We start from the raw sequence: 14,448 nt of genomic DNA on the forward strand, positions 1-14,448 counted from the left end.
AGTGGTAATAATATATCCTGTTATTGAGTGCCCTTTGGCAAATGGTTTCCTAAGAACTTAGATCTCTGGGGTACATTAGTATTTCTTTTCTTTTTTTTTTTTTTTCTCTTTCTCATTGAAAAACAAAACAAAACAAAAATGTTTTAATTGACATTTCTTGGAAATATGTTAATGCAATGCTTATCTAAATACTTATTGTCCCTCTAACAGTTAACCTTTGGACTATGTTTCAAGCTGCTCAAAAACTGGGAGGATATGAAACAGTAAGTGTTTAAGCAACTTAAATGAAATAATTTTGCAATCTAAACCCCTCCCCCGCTTTGACCAAAATAGAGACAATACGAAAGCAGACCATCACTGACTGCCTTTTCCAATGGCTCTACACTTTTGGGGGTTTATTGGGCCGCTTTTGGAAACAGTCCCAATTAGTTCCAGGTTTGGCAAAATTGTAAACTTGTCGTAAAAACTACAAGTGGAAAACATATGTAACTCTCCCCTGTCAGGGAAATTAGTTGGGTCTGTAATTTTTTCCCATGTTGAGAAAGGGCTATTATTGTACAACAAGCCAAGATTGCATAAAAGAAATTTCCCTTGGCAACATACCTGACATCTGCTCATGTCTAATATGGGAAATGTATTAAAGGCTTTCAAAAGTAATCAGTATTGGCCATTAAGGAATAAAATGCAGCAAATCTCCTCTCATTCTGGGGCAGAGAGGCTTTATTAGACAAGGGTCAGTGCCGCATAAACAGGAAGTTATCAGACTTATTCAGAACAGGCTCTGACACTCTTTATCAGCTAATTCTAACTGACAGGAACGGGTTATTTTTAGCTCACGGGACAATTTGATGGCCACGGATTTTTATAGCTTGTATTTTGAACCAATAAAATGTTAGAGCAACAAACTAAGATTAAAATCTTGAAAGAAGAAGAAAGAGCTGCATTAATATAGCACACAGAGATGACATCTGTAATAAAATCAGTTGACATAGGAAGATGTCGTCATTGGAAATATTTTCTCCTCCACACAATGATCAGATTAAGTTGTGCAGTTTCTTCTGCAATTGAATAAGAAATTGTTGTTTCTTTCCTTATGAAGTAACCTGGGATATCTCTGTATCATAGTAAAATGACAGTAAGAGACACAAAATCAAGAAAATGAAATTCATTTTAGCCCAAACATAATAACTAGTGTTTCTGGCCAGATATAGCATATTGTTCCACAAACTAATCGAATAGTTTAATGTCAGGAGCTTGGGATGGGAAAAGATGGCAAACATTATATGATTCAGATAGTCTGGTATTTACTGTAGAGATATCTGCTGTGAATTCTGAGTAAAAACTCTTTAATTTGAGTAGGTGTGCATGTAATATTTTTAGTTAATGTATGGGCTATACATATATGTTTGTGAGGAAATATACTAATATGAACTACATGTAAAATGTGCATTTTATAGACATGAATTTACTTAAAATACTTGTTTTATCAAGTGCCCTATGTAAAAATAAACAACATTATTTTTTCACTTGGTTGGATCTGTTGAGGGAACAAAGAATGGACTCTTTGCCACTGTGACTCATAGTTTTGCAAAATCTTGAGCTAATTATAGCTTTCATCTATGTGAAAAAGATGATATCTTATTCAGGGTTAGTCTCATAAATTTAGGAATCGACCCCATAGCCTAGACTTTTAAGTCTAACTTTTAGTGTTAAGAATAGGAGTACACATTTTTATGAACTGTGACTACAGATAAGTTACATGATATTGCACAATATTATGAAATGTCTTTTTAAATCCAGGAACTTGTTGTTATTCACTGATAAGGAGAGTGCTAGCAAATTTCACAGAATCAGTTTTTCCTGCTTTTGTATCTTCTGTATCTTCACAAGGACTTTTTTCCCATGAAACTGCAAATTGGTGTCGAATATACAAAAGAAACTTCTGCTAAGTTTCAGGGCATTTGCAGTACTCTTTGAACAAGTAGTACTTATTCTTTTGTTGGATGAATGAATGAATGAATGAATGATCACACAATTAGAAAATCACTGAAACACATACAGGGTGGGGCAAAAGTAGGTTTAGAGTTGTTCATATGGAAAATAATACAGTAATTCATAAATAATAACACAAGAATAAACTCTGTTTCACATACTGTAAAACTACTTTTGCCCCACCCTGCATTTATTGAGTGTCTTTTGTGGACAAGGCATTGCATTGGACATTCTGGGAGATGCAAACATATCTAGGCCAGTAGTTCTAGTTGCTTACCATCCACAAGAGGTGGCAATAAGAGATATGGTAGAAAAGATCCTGTACTTCCTCATTTAGAGATGAGGGAAGGAAGACTTATTGCTCTGATGACAGTTGAGCAGAATTTTAGAGAATGGATGGAATTTAGACCTGATAGATCATGGCTTTCCAGGAAGAGAAAATCAAATGGGGAAATAAAACATGGAGGTTGAATAAGGTTGGGCATAGAGAGTTTAAGTCACTTAAAGATGAGTGACTAGCTGGCCAGGATGAATGACCATGAGAGAAGGATGGAGCCCAGTGAGTAGAGATCTTGGATGGTAGGCCCCAGAGTTCTTCAGCAGGCAGCAGGGGGATACCTTGGAGACTGTTATGCTTTGCCACTTATTCTGCCTTCACTGTTTGTGAACGTGGAGTGGAGTATAGAGAAGCTGGGATGGAAGGATATGGAAGACCAGATTACCGTCTGCCTTTTATCTGGTTATGAGTTTCAAATCACTTCAGCAAAGCCACAAGAGGACTGGTGACCTCTGTGATGGCTCTTTCCCCCTCTTCTGTTTCCATTCACACGTCAACTCCCTCATTGTTCATTGGGTCCCTCCCATTCTTCATAACACTCCAGATTTTTTCATCTCACCTCAGGCGGGGAATCTCCATAGCCACCTCTCTATGGAATCTTCATCTGAGGCCATAAACTAGATGAAGCTAATTGGTGGGACTTTTTCTTCCCTCCTTCTCTCCCTTCCTTCCTTCTTTTCTTGCCCTTTTTTTTTTTATATGCCTCATGTTACCTGTTGGCCCTGTAGGCACTTAAGGTTGCCACTCCCATTCTACACTTAAGCTTTTGAATCTAAGTGAAGAATAAGTTTTTCTCTTGGTATATTTTGGCTAATAAAATTGTGACACGTTCAGTGAGAATTCAGTTTTGAAGTTATTCCAGAAGCTGTATGAATAATATCCAAAGCCTGGCGACTTAAATTGTCATCACAGTGTTACCAAAGGACACTTATCTGTGAGATTATCTGATACCAGAACAAGTGTAGACTTGTCATTTAGAGCTCAAAAGAGATCTTAGAATCGTCTAGATCAGTGATTCCCAGAGGTTACTCCACAACTGGGGTTCAGATTTTCAATGGGGAACTTTAAAGTATAAGCTATTGTTTAGGCCTCCACACTGAAATATTAACTTTGTTGTAGGGCCTGAGCCTGAGAACCTGAGATTCCCTTTTCTTAAGCTGTCCAGGTGAGGTTAATTCAAAGCTAAGTGTAACAGTGATTGTTAACACTTCACCTCATGGGTCATAGCTTCAAAATGGGACCCCATTTAAGTCAAATGTCAAAGACTAGAAAGCTATCTTTATGCCATTACTAAATAAACATCCAACATATTAACATTTTGTTGACTCAAAAGAAGCCAAAATTTTCCCATGAGTATTTTTCCATTTAGTAAATGGTAATCTAAATTGGGACTCAGTAAGCTATTTTCATTTTGAATAAGGGAAAGTGTAGCACCCTAACATTTTTTATTTTTCACAAATTGGCCTTTGTGTAGAAAAAGATCCTCGCCATGTTCCAGCCTCAGCCTTTGTTTTACAAATGAGAAAACTGAAGTACAAGGAGGTGAAATCATTTGCATGGATCATCATGGCATTCTCCCAATTCTGACAGCTGAGAACTTTGTGCGCAATTGTGTTACCCTCCATAGCCACTGGAAGTCAAAGGAGATTCATAAATGATCATTCTTTGAGCCTTCCCATTCTCTGCAGTCCCTTATGTACCCAGATTGCTTTCTACATGATTTGGGTGATTCTTGGAAAAAAGATTTAATAACCTACTTTTGGTGGTAGCATCTTTCAGTTAGTTCTTCGTATCTAACATGATCTGTAGCAGATAAACTATTACATGCTGAAACTTTATCTGATTCATGAGAAAAATGTGTGAATTTAGGAAATGGGTCAAGAAGTCTGGATGGTATAAGTATTCAGCAATAGTAAAAAATTTCAACTTTAAAATTTGTAAATGTATCTCTTCTGCAATTAACTTGTGATTGGATAAAGACATCCCTCTGGAATTCCTTCTGGTTATAAAAAGAGGCCATCTTAATTGGTTTGTTTTTGTTTGTGGTTATAAACTATTTCAAATCTTCTGGTTTGAATTGTGGATTATGGATTATTTCATTTCAGTTCTTCAGTACCCTCAAATTTAATTTAAAAAAGAAAGAGGAGCAAAAGTTTTATTTTAAACCATTATAACATTTGACTACTGGCTATATTTGGTTCTCTTGGGGTCCTCTACCTTTGCTGGAAATGTATATTGTGTCTCTGCATCCTTAGATTTTTAGAGATCATAAATATATTGAATGGATTTGATTTCCGAAAAAAACAATATCCTGGCATTTTGATTGGTTGGCCATGAGGACCCTTCCTTTGCAGTCCCATTTTAGAGTATTGGTACTGAGAGTTGAAGACGCAGAACTGGATAAAGTTGCTGATAGCTAAGAGGCCTGCACTTCAGTTTCTGGTGAAGCAATTAAAGCTCACAGGGTAGCTTGGGATTTTAGCAGGATGCATTGAGTTGAAGGTGGTTTGCTAAAGTGATTTCCATTTGGCTACCCGTTTGATGGCATGCCAGAGGCAATATTTGGAAAGAAGGTAGTAGAACAGGGAGATGCGTCTTAAGTAAATCTAGAGGCAGAAGACCATGCACGTGGTGCCTTTGAAGAATGTCAGCAAGTAGCTCCAATCTTCCCATGGGTGAGACAGGACCATTATTACTCATCTGGAAGAAGTTGCTTATCTTCTTGCTGGAAGGATTAGGCTTTGGCATCAGATTCTGACTTTGAAGGAAGATGACAGTAAATGACAAAAATGACAGAAATTCTGTCATTTCATGACATCCTCTCAATCTACTAACCCTAGTTCTCTGGACAGACAAAACCTCTTGCTTAATTCAAAATTTTCGAGGCCAAAGATGATGTCATGTAGTTTTGAAAGGCTCCAGTTCCTGGAGTACTACCAGGAAAAAAAAGTCATCCTCCTTTAATTCAGTACACCCTCAAGGTGTCCTGAGAAAGACGCTGTTTCTCAGGGCAGCCTGGCAGCACTGCTTGCCGGAAAACTCTCCTTTTGACTTCATATTTCCTGCACATTCTTAAGCCATGGAAACTCCAGAGTCCTAAAAGATCTCTGATTGCTGTTTCCTCACCAGGCCACAACAATGCCAAGATTATTTCATCCCTGAAACCTCAAAGGAAGCAAAATCAAGGCTTGAAGTCTGTGTCTTGGGTTAAAACAGTTGTCCAGTTTTTCTTAAGTGACAGGATATTTTCATCAAATGAAATTGTGGAAGGGACAATTCCTTTCCCACTCACTGGACCTGTTTTCTTTTCTTTTTTAAAAAATATGTATTTTTTACTGATTTCAGAGAGGAAGGGAGAAGGAGAGAGATAGGAACATCGATGATGAGAGATAATCATTAATTGTCTGCGTCCTTCAGGCCCCCTATTGGGGATTGAGTCAGCAACCCAGGCATGTGCCCTTGACCAGAATCGAACCCAGGACCCTTTAGTCCACAGGCCAACGCTCTATCAACTGAGCCAAATCAGCTAGGGCTGGACCTGTTTTCTTGACAGGGGTGGGCAAGGTGAAGAGTTAGCTTCAGGCCACCTTTACCACATCGCCTGGGTTCTAAAGCGCAATTTGAAAACCACTGTATTTATGAGCAGTGAAACTTCATGAACATAAAAGGTGTGGAGTGCTTTTCAGAGTTTCTTGGGTCTGACCACACTCGGGAAAGAAGTAACTGTCAAGTGTCTTCCAAATACAGTTGGTTCTCACACACACCTAGATTGGTTTATTTCACTTGGGTGTGGTCTGCTCAGCTTTTCATCTTGCTTCATGGTTCATGGTATGGGGCTGTGCTTCCTGCTAAATTATGACCCCTTGAAAGCTGTAACCTCTCTGTTCATGATGCCATCCTACCCTCAACCCTCCACCTCCATGCCTCTGTACCTGACACAGCGCCCTAAGACAGGAAGCACTAGCAGTTGGGTTGCTGTCATGAACCCCTATCATCGAAGTGAGGACCTTGAAGGAGATGACAGGGGAAGCACAATCCAAGAGAAATAACTGCCTGATTAATTTGGCCATTTTCTTGAGGAAACAAAGAGCCAGAAGTTCTTTGTATCTTTAAAAACCTAAAATAAATGGAAGTAGTTGAATGTGAACATGACCAGGAGGCCTGAAGCTTAGGGAAAATTGATCAGACTAACCCCTTGGCTAGATCACACTTTACCACTAAATGGGGCTGGGAGCTTGATACCAGGAAGCAGAAGGTGGTTCTGCCCCAGATAGAGTTTAAAGCTAACACACATCCAGAGAGCACATTGAACAACAGAATAAAAACCCTAAGCAAATGAGTAATTAGGCCTGACGCAGGCATACTAGAACAGAAGGCAGATTTATACAGGTGGGAGCACGATGCCCAGTAGCTGGACCAGGAGGAGTGCTCATGTCTTTTCCTCTCTCCTAATAAGGCCGTGCGACCCATTATAAAGTTTGGATAATGGGAGGATGCAGACATTGCTTGCTTTAGAGCCTGAGGTCAGCATTTGTATTAAAAGTGCACCTGAACACACACACAAAAATAAAGTTGGGCACCTAGGAGAACTGTGCACTTAAAAGCATTTAGCAGTTGGAAAGAGCACATTTTATGACTTTCCTGTGGAAAGAAAATGTCTCAAAATGGCCCGATTCATCCAGGCTGGCCACTGGACCCTAGGGAAACAGAGAGACCTCTTCCTTGGAGGCCAGGCCCTTGTTGTCTTCACTCCAGATGAGTCCTCACTAGTCAAAACTATTTAAAAACGGCAGCCTGCCAGCTTGGGGCTAACACAGACCCCTGGCCTGCTGCTCATGGCTTGTTAGCACCAAATGTTGCTTGATGCTGGCTTCCTGCTGCCACATTTCAATCCTAGAGGGAGGAAGATTTTTGTTTCCATTTTTAGAATTCATTATTTATTCTTAAAGAAGTTTTGTCATCTCTGTGATAGGCAAGTATTTAACAGGGCATCCCCTAGTCTAGATGGTAGGGTGTGGGAGGGGGACATGGTCAGTTTCCAAAATTATCCCTATCAGCCGTGGTCTCTTCTTCATTACATTTTTCACAATCTGTATTATTTTGTGTAGGTGTTTGGTCAATTGGTTATTGCTGACGTCCATCCCCCTTCCCAAGGATGCAGTCATGTTCGGTCTGGTTGTCATTGTTGCATCTCAGCTGCTAGCACAGTGCCCAATAGATGGGAGATGTTCAGTAAATGCTGAATGAATGGATGTGTGCATGGATGGATTCAGATATAATTGGAACTTATCCGTGACTCTGTGGTGAACATAATAGTAAAACCTCTGTTCTACCTAGAGACAGGAGCAGCCAGGGAGAAGGAACCATAGTTTTACTGGGTTCTTTAAGAGTAACATTTTAGAGCATTATTAACCTAGCCCACCCCCTTAGATCCTTACTGACATCGTAGTTAGGCTCTTTGCCCACTAGGTCAAAGGTGAGAAATTGTAGTAGAAATAATACTTCCCACAGTCATCTGCCTCACTCGAAGCAAAGGGCCCCTGTAGTTCTGTATTATCACCCCGCTCCAACCATGGGCTATTCAGGAGGTCATTCTGATATGGAGGCTGCTTTGATGTTGTAGGAAAAGGTCTGTTCTTGGGACCATGAGACATCAGTATAAACCTTGGTTTTGCCATTCGGCTGCTGTGTACCCTTAGGCAAGTCATGCAGCCTCTTGTGGGAGCCTCCCTTCCTTCTATAATCCGACTCGCAGGCTGATGGGAGGATTAAATGATATTATGGATGTGAAAACGCTTTGTCAAATATGAAATACAGTGTACACGCGATCCAAGAATGACAGGAGTGATGGTCTGTTGTGAAGTGATTGCAGGGACAGATGCAGGCTGTTTCCTGGCCCTGCTGGGCTCCCAAGGCCCACACACCTCATCCGAGAGAGGTTTCTTCTTCCTTGATTCTTCCTGATTCTCTCATAGACCAGCCTGAAATTGTATTACTTAAAAGGCTGGAGGGAGATTGTAATTAAATATAACATAATTACCAAAATATGTATTTTGAGTTTTTTGAAAGGGGCTTGAAACTATTTGTTATAATCGAAACCAAGCCACAGATAAAGGAGGGTTTATTTTTAGCTACACCTGCTAGTGGAGGTAAAGGTAGTTCTTTCTAATGAGAACCATTGAAACACATTGGTTCAAGAATGATGTATGTGAAATTGAACAATGCAGAACTCGCATAGTCTCGAGGTCCCACTTGGGCCTGTTGAGAAGGCTTTATGGAAATGAAGGGGTTCTCTTGATTTGAAATGGAAAAGGTACCACTTACCTTCTAAGATTTAACCGCCCTTGCCCTCCTCCATAAAGATTACAATTTCAAGCCCCTGGTTGCAAGTGCAGATTTCTTCCCCCTGGATTACTGTCTTTAGCCCCTAAGTGGACTCTGCGGGCAGCTCTGGGGGTATTTTTCACAAGAAGCCTCCTGCTCTGATTGTACTAAATGCCACGGGCCCGGTTGCCATTCCCTGCCCCCTCCACATTCCACTCACAGTTTTCCTGTGACCTAATTTAGAAACTTTCACAGGGGCCTTAGAACTTGTTCTGTCTTCCTAGTTCAAGGAAACACTGGGCTTGCTGGAATGTCGCAAATGATGGGTTTCCCGCAATTCATCATCTGCCAGATCACGCATCTGTTATTTTGTAAAAATCTTAGTTTACGTAGGAAAATAGAATGAAAGAAAAATAAATAAATAAAACAAGACATAGTGTGCCGTTCAATATATCGCAAGCTGTTTGTTTTTATTCACCTAACTCAGTAATGTACATGGCTTGCATTTTAACTTTGGAATATGTTCCTTTTCATAGGATTTGATTGATACCCCATTTTCCTGACCTAAGTGAATAAAAATAAACAGTTTACGCGACATGTACAGTTGTAGATTTTGATTTTGTTTTGGTGGTTAGAGGAGCTGTCATAAAAATGTAGCTTGAAATGACTGCAAATTCCATAACCAGCTTGATCAGTTTAATTAGCTTATGTTGTAATTTATTTAGTTTTTAAAGTAGGCGACATATCACAGAGTTCAAAAGTCCGAAGATACAAAAGCATGTTTGGTGAAGAGGGTTTCTCTTCCCGTGACCACCCTTTTCCACTCCCCTCGAGCAACCTATGTTAATTCTGTTCATTTACACTTATGTACTAAAGGTATATATTTTAGGAAAATTTTATTTTCTTTTGATGCTGTATCACGTGACATTAAGGAACAGAGTACAAGTTTGAGACCTTGGGGGGCAAATAACTACATAAGTATCAAGGGAGATGCCTTGGATGAAAATACACTAAGGGTGACAAAATATAGAGCCACAGGTAGAATTCCATTTTTATTGTAAAGCAAAGCGCGGAAAGTGAGAGCGCACTGTAAAACCATGCCTCCCCGTGTACCCATTTGGACTCCCCAGTTTCTGGGTTTCCAGTACAGACCACTCTCCTCTGACTGTTGCATATGTATTGAATCCTGCCACTGTGAATCTCTTACGATGCAAGATTGAATTTCCCATTGCCATTCTTTCAGATAACAGCCCGCCGCCAATGGAAACACATTTATGATGAATTAGGTGGTAATCCCGGGAGCACCAGCGCCGCCACGTGCACCCGCAGACATTATGAAAGGTAAAAAAAAAAACAAAACTTTTTTTTTCTTTGAATTTTGGAAAGTCCTTGCTTAATTGAAAGTGTGTTAATTAGAAGGCATTTCTGGTCAGGGATAAGACCAGAGGGAAAGGACCTTTTAGGAAACAGAAAAATATCCCGCTAGCATTTTACTTGGCATAACTCCTTGTGATTTTTAAGGGACATGGCTTTCTCTGGTTACTGGGGCTAAAATTAGATGTTCTTTTAAGTTTGCTTTTATCCTGTGACCACCTGCCTGACAATACTGTCCCCCCCACCCAAGCATAGATTACTCAATATGTTCTCTGAGAACCTTTAGGATCTAGGAAACACAGGTCCGCATTGTTACTAGGAGGTCGCCATGTAACTATATTAACATTGAAATATGTTAATGTTGAATGAATTAATATTGCAAAGTAGGCATTTCTTTAATAAGGAAATTGGCCCGAGATAAGATCTTTTGTTTTCTCCTATCTTGGTATTTTTATTCCATGGCTATGCTTTTGACCCGGGAAATTCTTTCTTGCCAAGCTCTGTGAGGTTTGGTTTTCTAATGATTAAAGCTTCTTCAGGAAGGTGATGATAATGCAAACAAGAAGTAATCAAATTAGACCAATCTGAGGGTTGTCTCCACAGGAGTATTTTCCCTTTGAATTAGGACTGTGATACCCAACATCGAAGACCAGTTAGCTAATCCATGCATTATCCTTGCTCTGTGCTTCAAGCCCATATTTATTTTATTTAGGTCACACCAACTTCTTTATCAATGGCATTTCCCTTCTGAAGTGTTGACTGACTCAGCTCCCTGATTTCAAATTCAAATTCCCTGAGATCCAAGTAGAGGCTGTGTGTGTGTGTTTTAATAATGGTCATGGATAGAATGAAACAAGACACAGTCAGCTGAACAAACAGGCCAGTGAACTTGCTTATAAGTTAAAACACAACTGATTAATTTGATGGTTGTTTTTCACATAGTCAGTTACCATTCCAACTTCAACCCATATGCTTAATACCCACCTTTGGATCCTACAAATGAATTTCAGCTAATACTATCATCTCACTCATTAACCCTTAGTCATATTTCTTTAGAGTTCAATTATATTTTTATCTGTATTTCATTTAACACAGAGCCTCTTTTAGTATAGCCACTCAATGAAACTTACAATGTTTTTGTAGTTTATAAGACACTGAATTGGGTTTAGTACCCCATGGAAAATTCCCACAAAGCATTCCCAAGAGATTGCCTTGACAATGTTATGATCCACAAGGATTTGTAACAGGAATTCAAGTTACTATTCTTCATAGCATTGTTTACAATATGGTACATCAATTTCTCAAGTGTGAGTGTTATTTCTCTCAGTATTTAACACAGAAACCCACATTCTCACTGTACATAACAGGTATACCACGAAAATGTTAGCACAAAATACCATTGTTATCTCAGGTGACTGTTCTATAAATAGCATCCAAGGTATCATAGTCAACTTGGTTTTGACTTATGATTCAAGGCTTTAATCAGAACATTTTCATTAGAAACACCATGCTTTCAAATTAATTCTATTCTGATGGTGAACCTTTCTTACTTCCAGGTGCAAAAGTTCCCAGTATGTGAACCATCAGACTTAATAGCAATTAAAATTTGAAAAAGGAATGTATCTCAGCTGTTAGCTAGCTCACCCAGTTGAAGAGTGAAAAATTAATCAAACATATTATAAAGCATCACATGGTTAAAAAAATAGGTATGGTTTTGGATGGAAAAGGGATTGACTTTAATAGGTGTGTGTGTGTGTGTGTGTGTGTGTGTGTAATTTACTCTAGTAGTTGTGTGGATAAAAATGACCTCAATCTTATAAAATGGCAAGATATATTCTTTTGAAGACTGTGTACTTTGTTTCATGATTTATCTCTTCCTGGAGGAGCAGATACCTCAAATTTTAGCAACTAAGAAATATTATTAAAGATGTTTAAAAAGTTCTCTTCTCTACTCATATTTGGAAGTATTTTCCCTTTGAATTAGGACTGTGATACCCAACATCGAAGACCAGTTAGCAAATCCATGCTTTATCCTTGCTCTGTGCTTCAAGTCCATACTTAATTTATTTAGGTCACACCACTTTCTTTATCAATAGGATTTCCCTTCTGAAGTGTCGACTGACTCAGCTCCCTGATTTCAAATTCAGAGCTTGTGAGATCCAAGTAGAGGCTGGATAGTTCATAAAGGTTTGGTTTCCCACTGGATTACATTTTTAAAAAATATGTTTTAACTGATTTCAGAGAGAGGAAGGGAGAGGGAGAGAGAGATAGAAACATCAGTGATGAGAGAGGACAATTGATCGGCCTCCTCCTACATGCCCCACATTGGGGATTGAGCCCACAAACTAGGCATGTTCCCTGATGGGGAATTGAACCCTGACCTTCTGGTTCATGGGTCGATGCTCAACAGCTGAGCCACACTGGCAGAGCTGGATTACATTTTTTAAAAAAAGTTTTATCTTTGAATTTGAATTATGAATTCGTCTATCAGTAAAGAAAACACAGAAACCACACGAGGTATTCAACAAAGAAAATTTACTATTGGGACTGCTTAAACAAGTGTTGGTGTGAAGCACTACATTAATACAGGTTATAACCAGTTTTCTTAGGGTTGGGAGAATAGAGAAAAGAGGTGTTGCCATCCAGGTGTTCAGAGAGTGGGCCTCACAGATCTGGGATTCAGATCCCTTCTGGGGAGAGGCACCCAACCTGTGCTGGTGCTTCAGAGGCGAAGCCTGCGGAGCTGGGCTCAGGCCCGAGAAGCTGTGCTCCCTGGAGGGTGCTACGCCTTAGAGCCGTGGTCGGCAAACTGCGACTCGCGAGCCACATGTGGCTCTTTGGCCCCTTGAGTTTGGCTCTTCCACAAAATACCAGGGCCTGGGCGAGTCTATTTTGAAGAAGTGGCGTTAGAAGAAGTTTAAGTTTAAAAAATTTGGCTCTCCAAAGAAATTTCAATCGTTGTACTGTTGATATTTGGCTCTGTTGACTAATGAGTTAGCCGACCACTGCCTTAGAGGAAAGGCATTGAAAGAAGCTAGAGGCTTAACCAACTGTGACTGCTAAGTTACTGTTGGGTTGTCGCTGAAATAAACAGCAAGCAAAATACAAAGAAAGAGGTCCTTCCTACCCGGACCTGGTAGAGCCCCATTTGCAGAACCCCACTAAGAAGAGAGCTGACAAATGAGATGTAATTTACAGAGCCCCAGTCCCAGCATCACCAAACAGAGCACAGAGGGTGGAATTGGCGATGAGGCATTAATCCCACTGCTCAGTGGGAATCCCTGTGCAGAGCCTGAGCCCAGGTTAGAGCACAGCTGGACCCAGGTGATTAGCAAGGTCTTGAACCCTGCCTTGGCATGTCCCTTTACTATCTAGGCCCCTCATATTGTGGTGATCAGATGCAAGGGTGTCTTGAATAATTAGTAATTAATACAAGTTAAGTGCCCAAGTTTGCAGATGATAGATAAAAAAATAATCAGCCCAGCCACTGTGGTTCAGTGGTTGAGAGTTGACCTATGAATCAGGAGTTTACAATTCGATTCCTGGTCAGAGCACATGCCTAGGTTGTGGGCTAGATCCTCAGTAAGAGGGGGGAGGGTATGCAGGAGGCAGCCAATCAATGATTCTCTCTGATCATTGATGTTTTTATCTCTCCCTTTTCTTTCCTCTCTGAAATCAATGAAAAAATATATTTTAAAAAATAAATAAAATTTAAAAATCAAACTCTATGTAAAATATTGCCACTCTCCCTCATTTGAATCCATCATGATTTTAAAGGAGTCAGCCATGCTCCTGTGTGCTGTGGGAGGAAAGTTTAGGAACTACTGATCTCAATGGCTTTACTTCCCTTTTATGGTTTCAGCAGAGAAGGGCAGAGGACACTCCAATCTGTCCAGGGGCCTGAAAAAGTTCTGCTTTGGGCAAAAAAGAGCTGAAGCTCTTGGCTAACACTGTATGTACCTAGTGATCATGGCCTATTTCATTCATTCTTGCTAGTCCCAGGCTATGCTAACACAACTAAAACAGGTGACTAGATTGGTGAAGGACCACCATTTTCAAAAAGGGTTCAAGGAATTGGAAAGAGTCAGGATGTTGTGGGCAAACATCTAGCAGAAGATGATCTTGGAAATTTGTAAATCCTTTCAAATCAGACCAGAGCCAGAGGGTTTTTTCCTGTTGCTGGTTCCTCTGGTCTCTCATTCCTTTCACACTCGTATAGACACTTGGTCCTTTTCCTGTTTCCCTACCCCCAGCTTCGTTGTCCTAGAAGATGAAGAAGAAATGAGTGATCTCCTATGCATTATCCACTGATTTATTTTTCATGCAGTGTGGCTCACGTTTCCCGTAAATGTTTTCATTTTCCAACAAGGAAAAAAAAAATAGCCGGTTCCTCAGTAAATGTTGCTTGTGTATTAGTTGTG

The 14,448-nt window shown here is 39.9% G+C and overlaps 1 protein-coding gene across 3 annotated transcripts in view; it reads left to right on the forward strand.

The window, feature by feature from the left end:
- Positions 1 to 14,448, forward strand: part of ARID5B (AT-rich interaction domain 5B) — a 176,901-nt gene that overhangs the window by 143,900 nt on the left and 18,553 nt on the right. For 2 of the 3 annotated variants that reach the window (XM_080641939.1, XM_080641941.1), the window contains 2 exons: positions 211 to 263; positions 9,897 to 9,994. In XM_080641939.1, coding sequence (XP_080498065.1) covers positions 211 to 263; positions 9,897 to 9,994 — 151 coding nt within the window. The remainder of the gene's footprint in view (positions 1 to 210; positions 264 to 9,896; positions 9,995 to 14,448) is intronic. The other variant, XM_080641940.1, reaches the window with a different exon arrangement.

Source organism: Plecotus auritus (genome assembly GCF_963455305.1).
Source record: "Plecotus auritus genome assembly, chromosome: 9".
Classification (NCBI taxonomy): Eukaryota; Metazoa; Chordata; class Mammalia; order Chiroptera; family Vespertilionidae; genus Plecotus; species Plecotus auritus.